The sequence below is a fragment of the Pinus tabuliformis genome, chromosome 1_2, assembly GCF_031772625.1.
Source record: "Pinus tabuliformis cultivar Carrire ecotype Pingquan chromosome 1_2, CPIR1, whole genome shotgun sequence".
Classification (NCBI taxonomy): Eukaryota; Viridiplantae; Streptophyta; class Pinopsida; order Pinales; family Pinaceae; genus Pinus; species Pinus tabuliformis.
In genome coordinates, this window is record NC_142298.1 from 307,882,874 (window position 1) to 307,908,389 (window position 25,516).

Consider the following 25,516-nt stretch of genomic DNA (forward strand, 5'->3'; position numbering starts at 1 on the left):
CACATAGTTCAGAAATGAGGAATGTGATCAGAACAGATCCTTTCTCTTTAAGAATTTTTGTTCCTGAGGTTCAAATAATTTATGATGTATTCAAGGAAGTTCTTTAGGTTTCTGCCATGTCTCTATAGAGAGAAGTTCTGTTTACTTTATCAGAATTTTTTATACCTTTAGGCTTTTACCTTAGATTTGGTTTACCAGAAGTTGCCCTTGATGTCCAGGGGCAGTAATTTAGCATAAATCCTGAAACAGGCTATCTCTGTTCTGTAACTTGGAGGATGCATAAAGTGTTCTTGTACTTTCTTGATTGTATGATTGTAATTGCATTATTCTTTCATCTGAAGCGTTGCATTATTTGAATATTTGATGCTTCTTATACTGTCCTACTGTGGATCATGCCTTATTTCTGTTTAATCACCCTTTATCCAATTATTCCAGTGAAGTGTAAGAGCAATAGTTTGGCATATCAGTTGATGTACATCATATTAGTTTATTTTGTTAGTATATGGGATCACATGCTATGATTGGTCCAGAATTATTGAAAATTTCTATGGTAATTTATTTTTTGGTGGTATGATTGCTCTTCCTGAATTAAGATCTAGTTAGATCCCTGCCACAAGAAACTTGATTATAGAGTTTATTATGAAGAAACCTTTTTTTCCATGTTTTCACTCTGTCAACCTTTGGAAATTCTGAATTTTGTGTTAAATTAGTGTGGAAGGAGCTGCAATCAAGTTTCATGGAAATCAAAGAGATTATCTCTAGTTTATTTGTTTATTAGGAGTTGTTGGTCCGAATTCGACACAATTTTGAATCGAAAGCAGAAACCGTTTCTTTTCATTCTGCCACACATCCAGATCTTGAGTGTTTTCTATCTGAGATGTTTTAAAATATAGAATGTTGGAAAACAAAGTATTCGTTAACATATATTGTTTAGAAATTGTTAGTTATTATCACCCATGATATCAGTTCATTCTAGGCTATAGTTCCCTAAAGGAAAAGTACTCATAGATGGTTATTTGCACATATATAGTTATTTGCACAATTTATAATATTTGCACCTACAAGTACACTGGTAGAACTGTTCAACTTGAGGGCTCAGCAGACAGTATTCATCTTTGGCCTTGTCAATCAGATCATATGGCTCATATACATTAGAAGACAAACCTCCAGCTGCAACCTACTACAAATGTCAAGGCTTTGTGACAAATAACAATATGTTAGATTCCTCTACTCCTCAACTTGAACATTCTAAGAGTGCAAGGACCTAATCACTTCAAGCATTTAGGCATCCAATTTCCTTTTTGCACTTGGCAGATCCTATGCCATGGAATAACTCAAAGATTTACAAACGGTCTGTAGAATGGATGAACAAACATGGAAGTAAAAACCCCTTACAGTGCAGAGGTAAAGGCCCCTTGTGGTATTTTAATATATGGATACAAATTGCTTGAAATTTTTATATGCCACTCTTGACCTCTGGGTATTAATGGCTTCTCTTGATGGAATTCTAATAATGTTTATACCATAGTTACCAAAGTCAGGATTAAATCCTGATAAAATCGGCAAACCGTGAGTTTTCCAACCAGATGATTTGATCGGCAGAGTTTTCCGAAATTGAAAAACTGGGATTAAATCATAAAAACTGCGATTAAATCGTAAAAATCAGGATTAAATTGTAAAAATCAGGATTAAATTGTAAAAATCAGGATTAAATTGTAAAAATCGAGATTAAATCGTAAAAATCGCGAGTTTTTCAAAACTGAAAAATGAATATTTTTTTACTTTTTAAATTTTGCTGATTTTTTTTCGATTTTCTCCTGACTTTGACGACTTTTTTAATTTTCGGACCCTTGTCGATTTATTCCCAAGTCCTACTTTTGCAACATTGGTTTATACAACCTTCTAATTGGAAGGCATAGAATTTAGTTAGAAGATTATGGTACAAGCATTATACATGGTGTTCTTGGGTTATCATCAGAGACCACTAAACTTAATCCCTGTATTGTCTCCTGTAATAAAACGAAATTAGAAAGTTTGAATAATTACCACAAAAAATGTTGAATTGGGGTTAGATTTTAGATATGCCAATTCTTTGTATTGGAAAACAGGGATATTGGTCATGTCATGGTGCTGAATTAGGGTTAGATTTAGATTTACCAATTCCTTGTATTGGAAAACAAGAATATTGGTAATGTTACGGTGAAAAGTGAGGAGTTTTTCACTGTTGGACAAGGTTCAATTCCTTTGAGGGCCTAGCCCTAAAGCCATGGGGACACTTTGAGGTATTGGTTGAAGTTTGAACATGTGGTTGCACCCAAAGAGACTATGTTAAAAATGGACTCATAACTTGTGCACAATAAGTGGATCAAAGCTCAACCCCATGTCATTTTTCTAAAACGTCAATTGGGTTTAGCCTGGGTGGTTGGGAGAAATATTGTTGTTCTCCTTACTTGAGTTCAATTCGTGCATGTGAAATGTTGAGTTCATAATGAGTATTTCTTGTAATGGCTTCAAGCCTTTTTGTCTGAGCAGTCCCTCGAGGACCAAAACATGTATGAAACATGTATATTCCTCATATGGAATATAAACATATTTCTCATGTGAAAAAAAGAAAGTATATCAGTCATGTTCAAGATTGTTTCAAGTCAAATTTCATATTTGCATTTGGCTCCAATCAAGTTATGATAGTTGAAAAAAAATATTTAATGAATTCTTCTGATAGGAATGATCTCCTTGAACTCCCAAGTCACTTTTGATTGTTCAAATGGGCCTTGGGACATGAAAATGTTGCCCTTTTTTTTTTTTCCTTTCAAGGCAACTTGATCTCCTATGAGACAATGTGGTCCATTTAAAACAAAAGATTCCCATTAAAAGTGCGTAGGAGAAAAAAGTATGTTAAAATTTCCCTGTGCATTGACACATTGTTGTGGAGTGCCCATCTCCAAAACCAACTTAACCTTTGGGAGCTTGTCACTTGCTCTTCCAGGGCACTATACATTAGGTTTTATTGGTTGTGATCCTGTTGGTGAGGTGGCTTTAATGACACAAGTAGTTTTAAGGGTAAATTAAATGCTCTTTTGTTAATTTAATTGCTTTACTTCATTTTTATGTAGCTATTGGGGTCTAAAATAGACTCAATCTGGAAGAATCAACAATATAGTACATATCCAACCCAGTGAGTCAGATTAGCTATCAAAACTAACATAACCTAATAATGAAATTGTTAGTTTTTCTGGTTTTTCAAAACCTATCCCCCATTTTCTTTTAGATGTATGAGCACTTAGGATATGAGGAGGAGCTCCCCATTCATCTTCAGAAGTTTAGCACTTGGCTTGGAGGGAGAGCACACCACAGTGGGAGATCTTCTAAATTACTTGGAGGACACACTTGAGTAGTTACATAGAGGAGTGTGCTGGGTTACATGGAGGAGTGTGTTGGACACATGTTTTCATGTGCCTCCCTATTCTTAGCACATGTGGGGTGCACTACTTAAGTTGTTACATAGAGAAGTGTGCTAAGTGTGTGGAGTATGCTTGGCACATGTTGGCACGTGCTTACCTATTGTTAGAACATGAGGCACAGGCTATTTGTGAAAGATTCTCCTACACATGAGGATCATTAACTTTTGGTGGCTATTCTTCTGACTTCATGGGAGGGCACAGTCTCTTAGGGTTTACTTTGTTATGGTGGGGTGCTCCATTCTGGAGCCTAGGGTGTTAATCTTCATTTGTAACTCCCTATTCCTCTTATTCTATAGAAGAGAAGGGCAAATAACTAGCCATGGTTTATGAGATTACTAGTGTGTTCTAGTTAGAGTACTTTGCAGTGTGACCTTCTAAAGATGCTATGCAATCTTCTTTTCATGGTAATAGAAAGAAATGTGATTGCTGCTGCAGGTTTAGTATGCTGATCTAATTTTTAGATCTTTTTTTCGTAGATCTATCATCTATTTACTGTTGGTTTGATTGAACCATTTGATATGTGGTGTCTACACTTTTTAACCCTCATAATGTTTTGTTTTATGCAGATCTGAAATTTTAATAGGTGTTTCTGAAGTTTTCAGATATAGTTGTAGGGTTTAAATTTTGAGTGCAGATCTGCTGTCATGAAACGAAATTATAATGGAAATGCTTACTAAAATTAAAAATTGCAATTGAAGAGTACTTAATAGTAGATGAAAATCATTCACATACATACAAACATAATAAAGCTCTTAGCTAACATACCAATAACACTGATAATCTAGAATCCATGAACATACACGTTCCAGAGGAAAACCCGTGACTGAAAGCATACATTTGTCTATTCTCAATGGAAGGGGTACATTGTGTCTATTAGGTCATGCAGATATAGACCATAATAAAAATCCAACTAACCTATACTATTTAAGGCTTAAATTATTTAAAACCATGTGTCGCTTGACAGGGTCAACTTTGATCAAGCGCCCCTTTAGTCAATGATTTAGTCAAACTTAATCCTATTCTACTTTATTACCTTGAATGGCCTGATGCATTATGAGATTTTAACTAGAAAATTAGGGTGTGTTCACACCCAACTCTTAGTCGACCCTAAAATGCTTGGTAGCTTCCTTGTTACGTTAACTTGTTTGGCTTGAAATTGCTTGCGCAATTGTCGGAATTTTGTTAATTTTTCAGATTGATTTGAAAGTGTTTACACCATGTTTGGGGTGCTTCACAAGTTTTGGTGGTGTATGTTCAGTCCCTAGATGGTTCAATATGGATTGTCGCATGATAGATGGTCTGTGGTGGAGTTGCATGGTGGAGATAGCTTGATTGTTTGATCTTGGAAAGGTATTGGCTTGGTATTCTCCCCCTAGGTGTTAGAGTTCTCTAATGATTTATGTAGCTTGGGAGGTACTCCACAACCCTAGGTACTAGGTTTGTGTGAGGTTGACCACAAAAGGGTTTTGTGGGCATGTGTACCCAAGCATTGGGGTTTTGCACCCAAGATGTGGGCGCGAAACCAAGCAAAGAAATTATTGTTTATTCATTGTTGCAAGTGGAGGACCCTTAAAGGAGCAAGGGTGATCTAAGGCAACCATGAAGGGTTATGATCAAATGAAAAGAAATTATTTTTCCTATGTTAGTTGGGGTTTGTTTAGGAACTTCAAGTCAGCCTAGGCTTGAAAAGACATCTTTGAGGGCTAACGTCTACGTTCATAGAATACTATAAGAAGGAAGCGTTGAGACTCATTTGATCACTCATCCATGTGCAATGCATCATAGGTGGGAGACAATCTGAGGTAGCCGCAGCCCTAGGGAGGCAAGCCAAAGTGTGGAAGGACACAATTTGTTCTGTTTTTCCCAGTTCTAGTTTGGCAGTGTAGGAGCAGTTGCTGGCTGAGTTAGTTTGGAGATTTCTGGGCAAGCGTTTGTGCAAATACCTCTGTGATTCTGGCTGCAGGCTTCTTTTCAGTAAAGGAGGGCTGAGATTCCTGTGAAAAGGGTTTTGAAGATGCTGTGAGGCTGGTTTTGGAGGGGCGTAAGGCCTAGCTTGTTGATGGAACATGGCCGCATCCTTTGAGGGAACAAGCGCAGGTTTTGAGGAAGGGTTTGCACTGTTTATTGGAAGTCTGAACGTGGCGAATTAGGGCAGGACTGTGGAGCCCTAACATAGGGTCGAATACCTTGGAGTTTGGGCTCAGATCCGTGTGTATTCAGGGCAGAACAAAGACTTCTTGAAGAGGTAAGGGATTGTCCCTCCAAGTTGATGGTTGCTAGGTGATGGAGGGCTGTTCAATAAGGGTTATTGACAGCAGTTTCTTGATGTCCTAGTGAGATTTATCTTGTATGCAAGACCAGTCCCATAAGTCTGTCCGACTCTGTCCCTATGCAGCCTAGTTCAGAGAAGAAAAGAGGCCAAGACCTAGTTCAGATTGAAGAAAGAAGAGTGAGGTTGGGACTGAATGTTGGGAGGTCTTGAAGTGGAGGTTAGTGGGCAGAATCAAGGAAACATTGAAGGGTTTTGGAGGTCTGTTCATAGGTTATGGACAACAGTTTAGATGCCCTTGTCTAGGGCTGTTGTAGTGCGTGGACAATCAGCCCAGCTAAGCCAAAAGTTAGTCCAAGAAGAGCGTGCAAGCATGTACAGAGTTAGGGTTATTGTATGGCTGTCATGGAGCACTAAAGATGGTGTATTGTAGGTCTGTTCACTTTGTGTTGAACAACAATTGTGAAGCCATAAAACAAAGATATAAAATGTGTTGGTGGGCTGCTTGGAAGAGCCCTAGTTCTGGGCAATTTGAGGAGACCAAAGAGCTAGGAAAGTTGGGCTTAAAAAGTGGGGACTTGTGCTGAGGTGACAGTGGGCACTTGTCCTGTATGGTATCACCTGGTGCTGCGTGAGGACCTTGACGAAACCGGTAAATCAGTTGGCAACCGTAACCAGGGTAAACCTTAGATTCTTTAGGGCACAAAGCTAGGGCAAGAACAGGGCTCAAAGTTGTTACAACAAAATATTCATTGTGAGTTCAACATGTCACTCAGGAAAACAGACCTTGGGTGGGTACGATAACTTACATTCCACAACCAGTTGGGTAAATCCAATTGAGAAAGTAGTGTTTTATATGGAACAATCAAAACTATATTTTTTCAAGATTAAAGTTCTGAGACCACTCAGGACATGTTTAATTTTTATAGGAGCATGTTCAAAGTTGCAGAGTCATACCCCTCTCAAAGTTGTTGTCTATGAGCTAGGGCAGAGTTATGATCTTGGCATGCAATTGGGAGTGCTTTGCCTTTAGTTCTGAGTAAATTCAGTTTCCAACCAAATGGCTGTGCTCTTAGTAACAGTTTAGCAAGCTGCATGTTTCTTACAAAGTGCCAACCAACGTTACTAGCAAGGTGTGGAAACTGCATTTTCCTAACAAAGTACGTCGTAAACATTACTAACACGGTGTCTCAGCTATATTCTGACTATCACAGGACTTGTCTTTTTATACATCCTGAACAGAGCACCCATCTCTTATTCTATGGTTATCAAGGGTTTAAACTTTAGAACCTCTAAAATCCAGAAAATAAATTGGTCTTGTCGCAACAAACAAAACTTATAATGAGGATGTGACTCCTACCTCCAATCTTCTCGTTTTGAATGGAGCAACCAGCTCTTATTCTATGGTTATTAAGGTTGGGTTTAGAACCTCTAGAACCCAGATAATAAATTGGTCTTTTTGCAACAAAGAAAACTTACAATAAGGATGTGACTTGTGTGTCCAATTTTCTTGACTTTGAATGGTTCTTCATGCCTTTCCTAACTGTCAGACATCTTTGTTTCTTTCAATTTTTCCTCTATTGCTTCAAATACTATATTTTGGAAGATCAAAATCTGTGGCAGAATAGGGTAATTTGAATTGGTTAATAGAGAATGGTATTAGCAATGGTGGAAGAAGACAACATTTTCCCTCTAATTTATTGGATAGAAAAAGGCAACAATTTTTCTCTTTAATTTACTGGATTTACTTTTTGTCTTGACATGTAGAGTGAGACTTGCTGTTTTGATTTTTTAATCTTTACCATGTAGGATAGTGTTTACAATTCAGTCCCTTTGTTTTGCTTTTGACCTGCGAGAAATCCAGAACACCTGAAATACGAAGAAATATAGCCCAGAACACAGAATTATCACATGAAATGAGAAAAACTGCAAAGTATTTTATTATTCAGAAACAGATTCAATGTTCACTTGCCTCTTCGAGGGGGCAACCCCCAACAGAGCAGAGCTCAATAACAATAAGACTCTATGCTCTTTCCCTTACTGACTAAAAGACTATTTATAGCTAAATGACATCCAAAACCCTAACTACTAGTGGTCCCTTGCATAACACGAGTTAACCAATTTATTTATTAACTATGGCCCATTTACAACTAACTGTGTTCCCTTTTCTCTAGTGCGGGTCAACCAGTTACAATTATTAATGCGGGCTTTATTGAGCCTCTAACTAACTATGACTCTGACTCGGCCCATTGGGCTTGTAACATAAATAAAGGGGTGAGGGTTGGACCCTAACACCCTTTTAATGATTAATTTCTTTACTCATGGCTTAAATAAGAAAATAAGACAGAAAAGAAATCTTCCATCACAGCCTGTGGACTCGATTCTGCTTTGTGAGACCACTTCCTACCATTGTTTTCCCGGTAGGGGAAGGTAAAGCTTCGCGAAAGCAAAATTGAAATTGTGTTGCATTGCTAGTAGAATTTAATATAGGACAATATGTTCTTGTTTAATTGCAACTCTTTTATTATGGTAACCTGTTAGATGCTCGGTTCCTTGTTGAAATAGTTTAAGGATGAGGCATCTGATTTTAAAGTTACCGTTCAATTGTTTGATTTTTAGAATTGCCTTACATACTCAGTAACCTGAGATTCTTATGCTTATTTACAGTGATTCAAGTGGATCGGATGATGAAGATGAGGGAGAAGCCAATCAAGGTTGTGCATGTGTTATTCAATAACTCTGGCATTAAGGAATTTTTGCAGAAGCTCCAGAGATAAAAGGCTTTTAGAGTGAAATAAACATGTTCTGCTGTGCTGAAAGGAAATCAGTGGATGGCTTTTATCCAGCAACGATGGTATTTGATTTCAAATTTCAGTGAATGTACTGTCAAAGTATCAAAGCTTACACGGTTAACTTTCAGGAAGGTTGATGCCAATAGAGCTCCTCAGATAGGCTGCATGCCAGCCACAAAGTTTGGCTCAGGTACCATCACAGGGTTGAAGAACAGAGATTTCAGCTGCCATTTTAAGAAGATTTCTTTGTCAAATTTAGGGTTTTTAATTCTGGTCATCATACTGGCTTGTTTTTTATGGCCTGAGTTGGAGGTTTGGTGGTGTGTCCTTCCTTTGCACCATTTCCGATGCAGAGATCAGGGTGCTATACTCTTCTATGAACAACCCTTGTAATTTAATTTAGTTTTTTCAGTTTTTTTCATTCCTGTGAATTCATGCTGGGGGATTTCTCAACACAGCTCTCTGCAAGCAAGCCTGTTTTTGGTTGTGCATGTAATGAGGACTATCATGTTCTTTTCTAAGCACCGTGTTTTATAAATGGAAAGCTCCAAAAAAGGGATCATAATAGTATATCTCCATAGGCCTACATGTGACTTGATCCGACCACAAGCATGACCATAGGAACTATGCACTGAAAAATAATATAACATTATTCTGATATTCATATTTGGTTTATGACGTGCTTTGATAGGCTAATGATCAACGTTTATATCTATGTTTTTACATGGAATTGTTAATACTAAAATGCATCGGATGGAAATGATTAAATTCTCTGGATGCCAAAATCCAGTGCACTAATCAATGGGAAGTTCAACACAGGCAGAGTAATTATCAGAGCATTTTCATGGACATATGCATTCACTTGATTATTTTTTGTACACATTTTCACACAATATTTGATCATTATGTCTAATGTTATGAAGTGGATGGTTCAGAATTCATTTTGCATACAAAGCCCATAAATCATGGCCCACATAGCTCACAAAAATATGGATGAAATATATATTTAAAATATTGAAATGAATGGTGGATGATGATCTTGGTATAATTACAATGGTGTGTATGAATACATGCGAAGGGTGACAGGTTATGCCTTTTGGTAAAGATTATGGCTCGTCACATTTATAATTATTATTTTCTTTTAATATAAATGGGTATAAAAATAACGTTGCGGTTGAACTGTCTAGCTGGATAATACATAATTTGAGAAGTAAAATATTCTTTTCCTTTTGGAAAATATTAAAAATAAATCTCTGCTTTTTGCTATGTGGACCAACTTTAAAGATTTAAAGTCACTATTTTCTATCTGGCTTTTGACCAACTTTAAAGAATTAGAGTTACTATTTTCTATCTGGCTTGGACCAACTTCAATGATTTTAGAGTTACTATTTTCTATTTGGCTTGTATATTGCTATGCAAATTGTCCTAACCAAAAAAGCAATTTATAAACCATGATGACATTCATGAGGGCTTCCTTCTTGCTACCAACCTTGGATACCTAGGCTCCAATAGTTTACTTCTTTGCACGTGTGGAGTCCTGTTGCAGTGTCTTTTATTCTTGTGCTGGCATATATTCCAGATCATCAGATCCTACAGAATAATAGTGGGGAGCCACTAATTGGATTCCTTCCGCTACTGTCATTTTTTTCTTCTAGTTTCCTTATCTTTTCCTCCAACCCATTTGCACTCTCTTCTGTTTCTTCCATCCTTTGTTAGTTGCTTTCCTTGATTATTCAATCTGTACCTGCTTGTTCTTAATTGGTTCTACCTGAGAATTTATACTTGTGATTTGCCTTCGAAATGCTGCACTTCTAATGCATGTCTTCTCTCCCAATCTCTTTGCCATGGTTCCCATTCTGGACATATAGAGATAGGTAGTCCCGTATTTCCCCCTTATGCTTCCGACATCCTCATGTTTCCCTTTGCAAGTCCGAATTTTACAAATGGCATCTATCAGAATGACCATAGGGATTGACCATGGTTACCTTTAGCCAAATAAGCTAGCAGTTTCCTAAAACAATGAGCCAGGGGTGAGCTTTCTCCAGAGGATTCCTTTAGCCCTCTTAAGATCAGAGTCTCAGAGCCATGGGCCAACAGAAAATAGATTAGAAACATCAAGTTCTAGACTAGATGTGGATTTATCACATAACCTGCCATTTTCGTTGGGGTATTGTTTGAACATTCATGTGGAGTGGGTGAGCCTTCACCAGAGGATTTATTTTTCTATCTTAAAATCAATGTCTTAGAGCCATGGAGCAATAGAGAACGAATTAGAAAAATCAAGTTATAGAATCTACCAAGGCCAAAATTTCTTGGCGGAATTCGATGATAAAATTTTCAAAAAATCTTGACTGCTGAGTGTTTGAATTACTTTTTTGATGGTGGAAATGGATTCAACACCATCAAGAACCTCTGAGACACCCAAAATCCTGAAACTTGACAATTGTAACCCGCATTTGCAAAAAATTCAGCCAGATTTTGTCAAAATCTTGCCGAAATTTCCATTATTTTCCATGTGAATTTGTGGCCTCGTTAGGCTACTCTAATGCAGATTTATCACCAACTTCGCTGATCCCATTTTCATCGGGTTATTGATTGAACATTCATGTGGAGTACCACTGTTAGGTAAAGTACCATTGCAGGGATTAATCAAATCTTGTTTGCCACTCATTGCAAGGTCTCGACCACATTGTAAATAACATTGGGTTTATAAAATTTCATGGGAGACAGACATTTCTAATGCCCCCTATTTTTCCCATCATTCCTAATTGCAAACTTATTGGTTCATTCACCTAATTGTCCTCTTTGAATTTGAACATCCTAAAGGCATGATAATAGTCTATGGATCCAAAGCTTCTAGCTAGGATTTGAGGTCCTCTTTGAATTTGAACATCCTAAAGGCATGATAATAGTCTATGGATCCAAAGCTTCTAGCTAGGATTCGAGTTCAAATTACTAGATTGCTTAACTTAAAGGCATGAAAATAGTTTATGAATCCAACGCTTCTAGCTAGGATTCCTCATCATTCCTAATTGCAAACTTACTCCGTCATTCACCTAGTTGTCCTCTTTGAATTTGAACATCCTAAAGGCATGATAATAGTCTGTGGATCCAAAGCTCCTATTATTGAAATTTGGTTGATCCCCTATTTAATATCATTGAACTTTGATATAGAGAAACTTAGTATGATTGTCAGAGGCCTGGCATAATCCTTGTACATAGGCAATTTCTTGATATCCTTTGGGATCAAGGATGATTCCCCGTGCACCTACTGCCCTTCACATTCATAATTATTGATAGTAAAATTTCATTAAGATTTTATGACTATCATTATACATTGTTTGTATCTTGATATTAATATGCAAGTTGCAATACACCTTAGATACATTACAAATCTTTCCTCGTAAAATGTTTTTGCTTCAATCATTTGGAAAATTTCAAGACTCAAAAAAGTATTTTTGGAATCGTGGTTGATCACACAAGGCAATATGATCTTTGAACAAAATTATTATATTTAGAAGAGATTAACGCAACCTAAATGGATTGTTTATGGAACCACATTTTATTGAGTACTATAGATGTTGGTAAGTTGATTGTTTTATGCGACGACTTTTGTATTCAAAGGGATGATATCATATTTTTATAACTCATTTTTTTGGATCTTAGGTTTACTATTCTCTCACGTCACTCCAGGTTTTATATCTTCACCATATGCTTATGTGGATCCTTGATATTTCATTAGTAACAACACTTGAATTTCATCATTAATTGGATTTCTTGAGTGTTATTTATTTGTAGTTTGTATTTTTGTGTTTGAAAATATTTTTGATTCAATTGGGTTACTTGACGTCTTTTTGTTGATCTTTTGAATTGAGATTTTCTTACATTTGAATGTTTTAACCTAAATGAATACAAGTATTTGAATGTTTTAACCTAAATGAATACAAGTGTTTTCCTTGTTCATGTTTAATAAAAAATTGTCAATATTCCTCGATTTATCTCTAAGAACTCTCCGTTTTTTCTTACCTTGTTGCAATTTTGGGTCACATTGGTTTGCTTGGTGCTTGATTTTTGACTAGCTATTTATGATGTTTTTTTTACCAGTGCCTTTGCCTTGTTCAATTACTCTTCTAATGTACATTGTAGAACAAGTACATGATATTGAAGTTCTTTATTAGGTATCTCAAGATTTTTGACTTTTAATTTATATCGAGGCAATTTGTGTATAATTTTTTGTTTTTGTTTTTCATCTATGTGACACATTTCATAATAAACAATCCCATATTTGCTTCCATTGATTATGTACCTATGTATCTTAGCTTTGGATCAAAGTAAATCCTAATGATGACCTTGTCTAGATCATTTTACTAAGTTTTTCCAATACATGCATGATCTGTAAAATGCCATGGATATTCCTCTGGATAGTTCGTCACAACAGATCTAATAAATTTATATTGAAAATCTGAAATCTATACTATGAGGGCTATTTTCCTTAGACTTTTGGATTCACTAAGTTGTTGTTTTGTGCATGTAATATACAAAATACATAAAATAGAGAACAAACAATAATACAATCACTCGCAACCATAATAACACAAGATATGCCATGGGAAACCCTTTCGAGTGAAAACTCAACTAGAAGGTTAGGCTGCTCTGCTCTCTTTTTCTTTGAATGGAAATGGATGCAAGTACAAAGAAGTGAGACCCGTGGCTTGTGGGCAGCTACATTGCACAAACCCTCTCAATTTTCTCTTTGTATCCAGTCTTGGCTTCTCTATTCATCTATGGAATAAAATGCAATCAAAGAGAATGGAAGCCCTTTTCCTCAATGGCCTAGTTATAACACAACCCGATAGCCAACTAGTGGTTAAGTTTGATTCCTTCAACTGTTAACTAGAGTTAAAATATTGACTTTTCTAGAGTCTTATTCATCATGATCACATGTCTAGCTCCTTTTCCCACAATAATGGGGGATAATGTGGCATCCTCTCGAATCATGGTGGTCAAAATAGGAAGGTCAACTTCGAGGTGGCATAACTTTTGCATGCATACTTTGATTGGGGCAAATCTTCCCCGTTGGAAAGATATTTGTGTGTAGAAAAGTGCTAGGGGGTGCAATTAAGCGACAAAGTTTTACCCTAAAAAAACGCCATGTGATACCTGAAACTATGTTTGAAAGGTTTATGACCTTAATTTGCCAAATTGGGACATGCAGTAAAATGGTCATGTGAGCTGATTCCTCTACTATTTCCATTGTAAAAGCATCCAGATGGGTGACAAATAATATAATGATCCAGTTTGGATCAAAATATATATTTCCAAACACCATGGGAAAGAAACACATGTTGTATTTCAACTATATGATGTGCACCTATCCTCGTAATAGGTGGCATAAGATATTATCATCCCAATTTCACTCACCTTCAACATTTAAGTGATTTTAATTGGAAACATCATAAATCAACATTAACTTGCTTTAATCCAATCAAAAGGATGGAATGTTGGCTGATTACATCCCTCAAATTGTAGTCAAACTTGAGGGTGACCATCAAGGGTGTCATGTGACACTAATTTTATTAGTCATGCAACCCATATGGGATATTATTTGATGCCTATGTGGTACCTATAACATTGTTATATTCATATTTACATGGCCCATCAATACCCAAGGATGCCTAAAACGATTGGTAGAAGAATGCAAGCCTAGTTAATTCATTATTCCTTAGCAATATTTGGGGTTTGACCCTCCTTTGTGTCAAGTGAGGCACATAAGAACCCATTCTTGAATCATGGGCATTCACACTTGAGCCAATTCTTCATCTAGCTTAGTTCTAGCCTATAACTCTAAGCCAATACTATGCATTTTACAAGAACTTTTGAATGTATGGTTATGTTGGTGGAATATACCCAAAGAGTGACAACATTATTGGTTCCACTCACTTATCCTTGTAATTCCTCATCTACATGCTGCCCTTTTTTCTCTACAAATTACCAATACATAAGGGGAACTGTTGCATGTTCAAGCTAGAGAGATTTCATAGGAGGATTCAAAGGACCCTCCCACAAAGAAGGTTGGAATCCACAAACTACAAAATTATTCCTATATTAGGTGATACATTTCAACTTTTATTTCTTTTCCATTGAAATAATAAGAATTTCGTGTCTTCCTTCGAAAAAATGTTGCTTGAATGATTTAAAGTCATTTTTTTAATGTTTTCAAGTTGGCATATTCATTTAGTAAGCATAATAATTTTATTTCTTTATCGTCAACTTATTCTTGTATGTTGTGAGCTCTAACAATTAGATAAGAATGGGTCCACATGCACAAAAATGCCATATTCAATTATGTAGTTGGATATTTGTTGGTCAACACTCAAGGTGAAATTGAGGCAATACGATCTCTCGATAGAATTAGCGATCCTTAGATATGGTTGTGTACTGAGGACATCATCTCCAAACAAGAAAACACATTCTCTTCCAAATATTCTTTGGTAGGATTTTGCAACAAGAGATTAGTGGTTTAACCCTAAAAGTGAAACTAAGGAAATTGTAGCGACCACAAGAATTAATGATAAGTAGATATGGTTGTGTAATGAAAATATCATCTCCAAACAAGAGAATAATCCACAATCTTTTCAATAGAAAGTGGTATTATTGTGTATTTGTAGTTTAGTTGTTCAAAACTCATAATGAATCCAAAGTTATCATGACAACCACTTTAATTGGTGATGGATAGATATGGTTTTGTTATGAGAATACCATCTCTAAATAAGAGAACATTGTATGCTATTTCAATATTTTATGGTAGGATTGTGTAGTTGGATATTAGTGGCCCACACTCAAGTTGAAAACCAAGCAATCTTTACTCCCATTGGAATTGGTTATTAGTATATAAAGTTTTATAATGATAATATTGTCATCGAACATGAGAAAAATTCATAGTTCGTGTAATTTTCTATGGTGAATGATTTTTCAACACTCAAGATGAGACTTCCAAAGAAATCATAGCAACTACAAGATTTTTTGATCAATAGATATAATTATGTATTGAGAATATCATCTCCAAACATGAGAATAATGCATTGTTTGTGTAATGTCTAGTTTGAGTGGTTGGAGTTTATGATCCTAGAAATATTATATATTAGTTGTTCAACAAACAAGGTGAAACTAAGTCTATCTTAGAGGCCATTAGAATTGGTGATTAGTAGGAACTACTGTGTAAATATCATTACCAAAAAAGGTAACAATGCATGGTTTGTGTAATTGTATGTGGGAGGAATGTGCAGTGGGAGATTAAGACAATCCCAACGATTATAGAAAATGGTGATTAAACAATACAATTGTTCAATGAGGATATCATCTTGTCACTACAAAATAATTCATGCTCTTTCCAGTCTATAGTGGTGATATTAGCTAGTAGGAGATTAATTGTTCAACACTAAAGATGAAACCAAGCTAATCCTAGAGGCCAATAGATTTGGACATTAGAAGTGGTCCTATGGAATTTGTATATTCTTAATGAACACTCAAGGTGAAACCAAGGAAACCATGGTAACCACTAGAAATGGTGACTAATATGCACCATCTTTGCATTCACCTTCAAATAAGAGAATAAAGTGCGGTCTTTTAAATCTATGGTAGGATACCTTGATTTCCTAGTCATGTACATTAAGCATAGGTACTATTAAAATTTATTTTCTAAGTGCTATAGAATCCCTTGTATCTTCGTGTTCAAAACTCAAGGTGAAACCAAGGCAATATTAGAGGCCACTAGAATTGGTGATCAATAGATATGTTTATTTAATGAGGATATCATTAGCAAATAAGAGAGTAATACACTCTCCTTCCATAATTTAATACATAAAACCATTGCAAGGGCTCATTAGGATCCCAAAAAGAGTTAATAATTGAGTTATTTGAATATATGGCTTTCAACAATCAAGATGAAACCAACAAAATCCTAACAAATACTTGAACTTGTGATACGGGGGCGTAATGAGCATATCTCTTGGTCCCAAGGAATTTATATTTTCTTATTCAATATTTATAGTGAAAGAAAGAAAATCCTAGTTGCTGGTATAATTGATGATAAATATACACGCACTCTTGAATAATCTCCAAACAAATCAACAATGAATTCCTTATTCAATCTTATGTGGTGGTATACAATGATTTCCTTTTGCATTAAATGTATATATCAACAACATCTCTTTTCTGATTGATCTCAAAGCACTTATATTTCTTGTTAATCACTTAAGATTAAACCAAGGTAATCTTAATGACCTCTATAGTTGGTGATTAGTGAATATGGCTGTGTAATGAGGATATATTTGTTTCTTAATGTGATTGTATTTTCTTATTTAACACTCAAGGTAAAACCAAGGAAATTCTAGTAGTCGATAGAATTGGTGATCAATATTCATGCTCTTTCTAGACATTTCCAAATAAGAGAGTAAATCATGCTCTTTCCAATATTATATGGTAGAATACAATTATTTACTAGACATGTGCATTCACCATAGTTAGCAATTATAATTATTCTCTAAGTTCTCTCATATCCCTTATAGTTTCTTATTCAACACTTAGGTGAAACTCGAGTAATAGAATAACGATCAATAGATATGGCCATTTAATGAGGATATCTTATGGTTCCAATTTTAATCAAGATGAATTTTCTTGTTCAACAATCGAGATGAAAACAAGGAAATTTTAGTGGCCTCTAGAGTTGGTGATCAACATGTACTCTCTTTTCAATCATGTTTAGATAACATAACAAAGAATGATATTTGGAATCTTTTGTCACGTGGCACATTGGTCTCCTAGTCAAGTGCATTAAACATATGTAGTAATTGGATTTCTCGTTTTAAGTGCTCTACAATATTTTACATATTATTGTTCAACACGCGGTTTGAAACAAAGAAAATCTTAATATATGCTAGAACTAGTGATTAATATATATATTATTTATTTAATTAGGATATTGTCTGCAAAGAAGAAAATAACGTGTGCACTTTCAAATCTTCTTAATACATTAAACCATGGTAGGAGCTTGAATTTTGATCCCATAAAGTGTTAATGATTGTGTTCTTTATATCTATGGTGATTAACGGTAAAAATGAAATTAATGCGATGCTAGTAGGTAAAATTGGTGATACTTCTTAAGATTTCTTAGGTAACATGTTCTCAATTTTGAGGAGGAATGGTGAGGAATATATGCTATTTTATCTCAATCTCTTCTTGAATGTAGCTTCACAAATCTCCCCATGTAGGGAGTAGCCTATCAAGGGCACCAGTATCACATTGATGATGTTAGTCATCACCATAATTTCCACCATCAACATAGCATGCTTTCTCAAAGCCAATCTTGCAAGCCTTTGGATGATGTACATTCCATTAGGGTAAGGCAATGTCCAAATATCATGATGATAATGAGCTACTACTAGGGTTTGTATTCATTGAGTGAGTAAATTTTGGTTAGTGATGACTGTCCAAAACTAAAATTTTACATGGTTTGAAGCCCAATCGATTTTTTTAGTTTGAGGAATCTATATGGAGACCATATAACCTATCACGTCTCTTTGAATATATAAAGTGACCATGCTTAATAGTCAATGGGTTATACTTGCTCACAATTAACCATTTAATCAACAAATTTATCAATCCAAGTGTGAGGAAAATGTTATCCAAAATAACACATTGAGGTTATCCAAAACAAGAAGGGAAAATGTTGTCCACTCTAGTTCAAAATTATTAACTTGATATAAGCAATGTTAATACAAACAATGTTGATAATTGTCATGGAATTAATGCCTAAACGGTTGTTGAAGTGGATATTCTCTCTATTATCACTTTTAAGGATTTCAAGATAAGGAAATACAAAACTAGAAACATTATAGCTATATTTGGGTGTGAATGGATGCATCATATCAAGAAAATGACATGGATCTCGTGTACTTGATGGAAAATGTTTATGAGAGTTTTTCAAACAAATTTAATTACTGGGTAGAAATTGAATTGACTCTTCATATTTTGAATTGGTCAAAACTAAATTGTTTTGAGAAGAGGATTTGTTAAATAGCCAAATGTACATATTGGTAGTGATTAAATGTCTTTGTAATTTCTACATGACATACCATGTTGATATAAATGAGCTGATCATTCTTGTAATCCTATTGATGATATTTGAATGCAAAGATACATATATATATATATATATATATATATATATATATATATATATATATATATATATCCCTCATTCATAGTCAAAATACATGCAACCCATCTTCATCACAAATCCAAGATAGAAAATCTAAACATAATATAATTACTTGGAATTATAAAATGCATTATAAAGACATGTTCATATACAATTTGAGTCCGCTTAATGGCGAAGACATGTGTTTTCTTTTAAGACATCACAAGTTCAAATCTAGAGGGGGTTAGAGTATGTACACCATCCTAGTATTTAGAGTGTGACCTTAAAATTAAATTATTATTATTGTTGTTGTCCTCGTGAAGACTATCAATTCAAAATATAACATGAAATATGAATATGTATTTAAAAGAAGAGTATGACCTTAAAATTAGATTATTATTATTATTGTTGTTATCATTATTATAAACATGCTAATAGTGTATTATTATGGTTGACAAAATTCCCATAAATTTAAAATATAACATATATTTTAAAAAATTCTATAATAATGAAATACATGATAACTATCACTATTTTAAAACTAAATATATTAATTACTATGTATTTAAAAATTTTAGTTAAAAATCATAATTTAAAATTGTTGATGAAAAATTATAATAAATAAATATAATATCCTCAAATATAATTAATCTTAAATATATTAAATAAATAAATTATTATAATATATGTTAAAACCAAATTTATAAATAAACGCAAAAAATCTAATCCTGCAAAATTTCCAAATATATATATAATCACAATTCTTTTCGCAATGAATTTTTAATTATTTATTACAATCCTGAAGAGCACCGGAGGTTTTGCTGAACATCTTTATAATATTTGCTTCGAGCATTTTTTATTATTTCTATATTGATGGAAAGAGGAGACTATGAGGCCTTCTCTAAAACTTACCAGCCATAAAAGAAGATGAGAAAACAAGTATCTTACAAGTAAGTAAGCCCAGAAAAGGAACTCCATTTATTTTTATATTAACAGATTGTTTGTCTTTGATGTTTTGTTCGTCTCTGATTTTTTGCAACTGCAAAAGTGGAAGTGGACGTTTCACCATGTGAAAACAGTATGTTACCATCACCATCCACTCATAATCGTTGGTTCATTATTTGATCAAAGGTTTCCCAGTGTTGTTTCTTACTGCGCCTCACATGGTAGGCAAGGTTAGATACTAGGATCGTAATCTATGACAGCTGGGAAGGTTAAGGTAAGGTAGGGTTGTTCCACCATCTTGAAAAATTTATTGTGTGATGAAATAGGTTAGGTATAGATGAAAGAAACAGGTAGATATGAAATGGATAGGTTAGGTAGAGAGGAAAGAAATAGGTAGATATGAAATGGATAGAACAGATTATTTAAGAGATTTCCTTTTATGAAGGTTGACTTATTAAAAAAAATATTATATATATATATATATATTAAATTGAAAATGAATACAATTTATATCTAACAAGATATTGGAAAATAATTATACCAAAAATTATGGATTAAAATTGTAGTTTTTTTTATTAATATTAAATTATCCAATTAAAAAGATTGGAAAGTGATGATATAATTATTTATGGTTTGGAATTAAGCTCTTTTGATTCTTCCTACCATGAGTGAAAATTGACAAATATTGTGTCCTAAGTGATAGAAATAATTATTTATAGTTTGGAATCAAGCTCTTTTGATTCTTCCTATAATAAGTGAAAATTGACAAATATTGTGTCCTGTAAGACATGTGACTTTCTCCCCATTCTCTTTTGGAGCGGTGAGATCTGAACCCACAACCTTCATCACACTAAGATGGCACTTGAATGAAAATTTGTCAGCATTTGTTGGTCATGTGAAATGGAATAATAATAGTAACCAAAATATTGCAAAAGTTCATTAAAATGAATTTCGTATTAAACATGAAGGTAGGATCACTATTGATATGCATGAGAAATGGTTAGTGTATGTAGAATGGAACAACCACAATGATCCAAAGACTGCAGATTTCATTATAGGGAATTTCATATTTGAATTTGTTTGATGTTGATTATTATGAGGACCAAAAAAATAAACAAATATAAAAGTGGAAGTAATAAAAAATTGTATATCCTCACGGCAAGTCACAAAAATGTAAAAAAAACAATATCAAGTTTATAAGAAATTTGGGAAGTATATATATTTATATATTATTTTGGTGACTTTGTTACAACAATATAATCATTAAGATTTTAGTATGTCACTTACAAGAATTGAACCTAGGAGAGGAGAATAATACTTCTCTTTTCAACCACGACCACGATTAAATAAGGAATGATTATGAATGGGCGGTTACATAGTTCATTATAGGTAATTTCAAATTTCGATCATTATTTAGGATCAACATGCCTCTTTTCCATGAGTAATGGGGTTTGACGTGGCCTCCCCTCAAATTAAGGTGGTCAACCATGATAGGTCAACTTCTGGGAGGTATAACTTTTGCATATGAGCTCCAATTGATGCAATTCAAGCACTTTGAAAAGGTTTTCAAGTGTAGAACAATGTCACGAGGTCCACGCTTAAGAGAGAAAGTTATAACCCCAATAAATATTGTTTAAGACCTCAAATTGAACCTATAAGATTTTAGAACTCAATTCTTCAAACTGGGTCCTCCCAAAATTGCTCGTGTGAGTTGATTCCTTCAATTTTTCCACTCTAAAAGCATCGAGATGGATGAAAAATCATATAGTGATCCAATTTGGATCATACCTCCTCATTTCCAGAGGATTTTAGTTCCCACAAGATTTACTGAATGAGGTGAGGAAAATTTTGCTCTACCTTCTCCCTGTAGTACCATTTAGCCTTGTCTGAAAACTATATTTTCAACCTAATCTGCGAAAGGTCATGTTTCACCTATCTTGTAGTTCTGGACCTTTTTTGCAAAATTGTATCCTTTATTAACTCTGCATGAGCATATGGTGCTAAATCCTTTATGGAAGGTAGGAGTTGCTCCTATTCCTAGTCCAACATGGAAGTCTCATAGAATTTCATATTTTCCACATTCAACACTGAGTAAATGTGGGTATATGGGGGTAGACAAAGTTTATATGCATTATCTCCCACCTTTTCCAATATCTCGAAAGGACTATATTATAGATCCTTGATTTTTTTAGGAGAACCCTGTAGTCTTTCCTTGTTTAACAACAACCATACTTTATGTCCCACTCTAAATGAATTATCTATTTTGTGTTGATCATGCCTAACCTTGTACTTTTCCTTTGAATTCTCCAGTGTCTCTTGTACTTGCAAATGGATTTTCCTAATTTTCTCAACATTTTTTTCTATCCTTAAGGCATCCATTGTGAGATCCTCCCTCATTCCTTATTGTCCATGTACTACATCCAAAGGTGGAGGTGGAAAATATATGAAACAAGTCTCAAATGATGACTTACCAGTTGAAGTGTGAACTGCCACTGTTGTAGGAGTGATGTATATAAACCATATTTTCATCCCAGGTCTTCGAATGCTTCTAATTATAAATCCTCAAAAGATGTGCCAAATTTCTATTCACTACTTTTCTTTTCCCATCTATCTGTGGATGGAATGTTGCAAACCTATTCAATTTTGTGTCCAAAATTCACTAACAAAACTAGTATCCATGTTTTAAATACTGCTTCTTGGTATCACGAAAACACCCAAACTTGTTCAAAGAACAAGTTTGCTACTTCTTGCCCCCTGATAGTCTTTTTATAGGGCATGAGAATGCACATCTTGTTGAACCTGTCAACTACCATGAACATGTAGTCATGTCCCTTCTTAGTTGTTGGTAAATCTCCCACAAAGTTCATGGAAATTCTTGGCCAAGGACGAGTGGGTATATGTAACAGATGGTATAAACCTTGTTTCCTATTACTAGGTTTGCTAGTATAACAAAAATACATCCTTTAATGAGCCTATGTACATTTTCATGCATCTTGGGCCAGTACACATACCTATGCAAATTGGCAATTGTGCTCCTAACACCAAAATACCCTATGACCTCGGAGATGTGAGGCTCTCTAATCAATTTCAATTTCTCACATTTAGGAACACATAGCTTATCTATCCAATAAAGTAACCCATTCTAGAGATGATAGTCAACTATGTGGTTTTAGAAAATCCTGTATATTCACAAGCTAATGCAACTTGATAAAGCAAGAGACAAGAATCTACTTCTACTCTTTACAATGGAAGTCCGTAAACATTGAGCAAACAATAATCAATAGAGGAAGAGAATCAAAGGCACATAACACAATAAATATCTGGGGAAATCCACAACTCAAAACCCCACTATCTATTTTGTATTAATCTGGAAACTGAAGATGAAATTACAATGCTTGTTCTCTCTAGAACAATCCTAGCACTTAGCAAATTCAATCTCCAACTCATAAGCAAGCTCAAGGCCAAAGCTTAGCCTCTTCACAAGCTCTCCGAGTCTCTATTCCAATGTGTAATTAATATGAAGGATAGCTTGTATTTAAAGGGAAATAAAGACTCTAAAAATAGTGTAACCCCTCAAGGATCAGTTCCTGATTGCATGCACTATCAGTGCAACTCAGAAAAATCTAAAACAAATAGTACGCTGTCCCTACACTCTAGTCTCAACTGGATCTTTCTCAGAATCGACATGCATGAGTTTCTGATGGTGGAATCTTCAGTTAACTAGAGTAGCACTAATTAGGTCACTAGTGTCCCAACTGATTGTTTACTCACTATTAGTTCCCGAAACTGATTGGAACTAATTTAACTGGACTTAACTCAATAAACTAAGTTAATTAATTACAACTCATTCATAACTCATCCTTAACTCCTATAAGTTAGGGAGAAAATATACATGTCTTCTAAAAGACTTCCAATTCGAATTTCCTAAATTAATTATTTTCAAATTGCTATGAGAAAAGAATTCTATTTTAATTCATAGTTTAATTCAATGACAAATTAAACTGGAATTTCTTGTTTCCATTTCTCAACACTCCCTCTCAACAAGAAAGGGATTATCCACTACCTTGATCCTGTCTCTGTGAAACTCAAATTTACATCTTGGCAATTCCTTTGTAAAGATTTCAGCATCTTGCTCCTCCATGGGAATGTAATCTAACAACATGATCCGCCTCAATACACAATATCTGAGATGATGATACCTGATATCTATATGCTTGGACCGATCATGAAAAATTGGATTTTCAGAGAGTTTGATAAAACTCTAATTATCACAATAAATCACTGTCGGATCCATCTGCTGCCCAAACAAACCAACCAGGATCTTCCTCATCCAGATAGCCTCACATGCTGCTTGACTTGTAGCCATGTACTCTTCCTATGCCAAACTGAGTGCAACCGATCTCTGTTTCCTCCTGTACCAAGAAAATGCAGCTGACCCAATACTAAAGATCCCTCCTGATGTGATCTTCCTGTCAGATGGACTCCCTGCCCAATCTACATCAGTGAAACCTTGAAGCTTCACTCCATCTATCCGTCTGTACCACAACTCAAATTGAGTAGTGCCTATGACGTATCTCAATACATGCTTTTTTGCCTTCCAATACAGCTTGGTAGGCCTAACCATCGCTTGACTAAGCTGGTTAACTGCATTGCTTCCTAAAAGGAAGATGGCTCTGTCATAACACATGCACCCATAAATGCCATGTATCTAGTGTACCTCTCTGGTGACCTCCTCTGTTTGTGTTGAGAAGAGGGTGCTCCCACATTCTCTCATGCATCATCCAATAATCTGTTAGCCTCTCTAGTGCACTTTCTTCCCTCTTTGGAAGACTCTAACTGAGTGGATGCCTCAACTCCCGGAACCTCTGCATGTGGTTGCTCCACATCAATCTCAGGCTCCTCAACCTTAGGAACTAAAAGTTCCTCCTCCACATGTAGCTCAAGCTCCTTCTCAAGGGATACTCGCATGGCCTTCTCCTCATCAAACTTGACATCCCTGTGAACCATTTTCATCCGACTAGTTTGCATGTACACCTGATAGTTGTGGGAGTATCACTGTACTCCACAAAGATCCCCAAATCTGCTATTGGCTCAAGCTTCTGGCGTGCATCTTTGGTCACATGGCAATAAACCAATGACCCAAAAAACCTGAAGTGATCAACATCTGGCCTCTTACTAGAATAAGATTCCTTTGTTGTTTTACTCTCAAGTATCTGATGTGGACTACGATTTTTAACATAAACCGAAGTGTTGCATGCCTCAGCCTACAAGTGTAGTGGTATGCCCTGATCATGCAACATCGCCCTTGTTGCCCCTACTATGCTGCTGTTCTTCCTCTTGGCAACCCCATTATGTTGAGGGTTATGAGGTGTTGTCAACTCTCGTTTAATCCCTTCCGCTGCACAAAAGTTCTTAAACTCATTGGAGACATATTCTCCACTGTTATCACTCCATAGAGATTTAACCTTCTTTCCTGACTCTTTCTTGACCAATGCTTTGAATTCAAAAAACTTTGTGAATGTTTGATCCTTTCTTTGCATGAAAAATATCCAGCATTCACGAGAATATTCATCTACAAATATAACATAATACCTGTGTTTGGTGGTGGATACTGTTGAAAATGGCCCACACACATCTGAATGGACTCTCTCCAGAATAGACTCTGCTCGATTGTCTCTATCTCCAAAGGAAGACTTGGTGTATTTTCCTAAAGTACAACCCTTGCATGTATCAACTTTCTTAAGCGTACCTTTAGGAAGATTGGTAGAGATTTTCTACAATATCTTCAAAGCCCCATGATGCAAGTGGCCCAATCGCCTGTGCCACAACTTGTCGACGTCTCGGATCAACA

The 25,516-nt window shown here is 35.2% G+C and overlaps 1 protein-coding gene across 2 annotated transcripts in view; it reads left to right on the forward strand.

Annotated features, from left to right (window-relative positions):
• The window catches only part of LOC149205573 (uncharacterized), a 51,518-nt gene extending 42,321 nt beyond the window's left edge, over positions 1–9,197 (forward strand). For both annotated transcript variants that reach the window (XM_089395121.1, XM_089395120.1), the window contains one exon: positions 8,398–9,197. Coding sequence is in view for 1 of the 2 variants with exons in the window: in XM_089395120.1 (XP_089251246.1) it covers positions 8,398–8,467 (70 nt within the window). In the remaining variant the exon portion in view is untranslated. The remainder of the gene's footprint in view (positions 1–8,397) is intronic.
• The last annotated feature ends 16,319 nt before the right edge of the window (positions 9,198–25,516 follow it).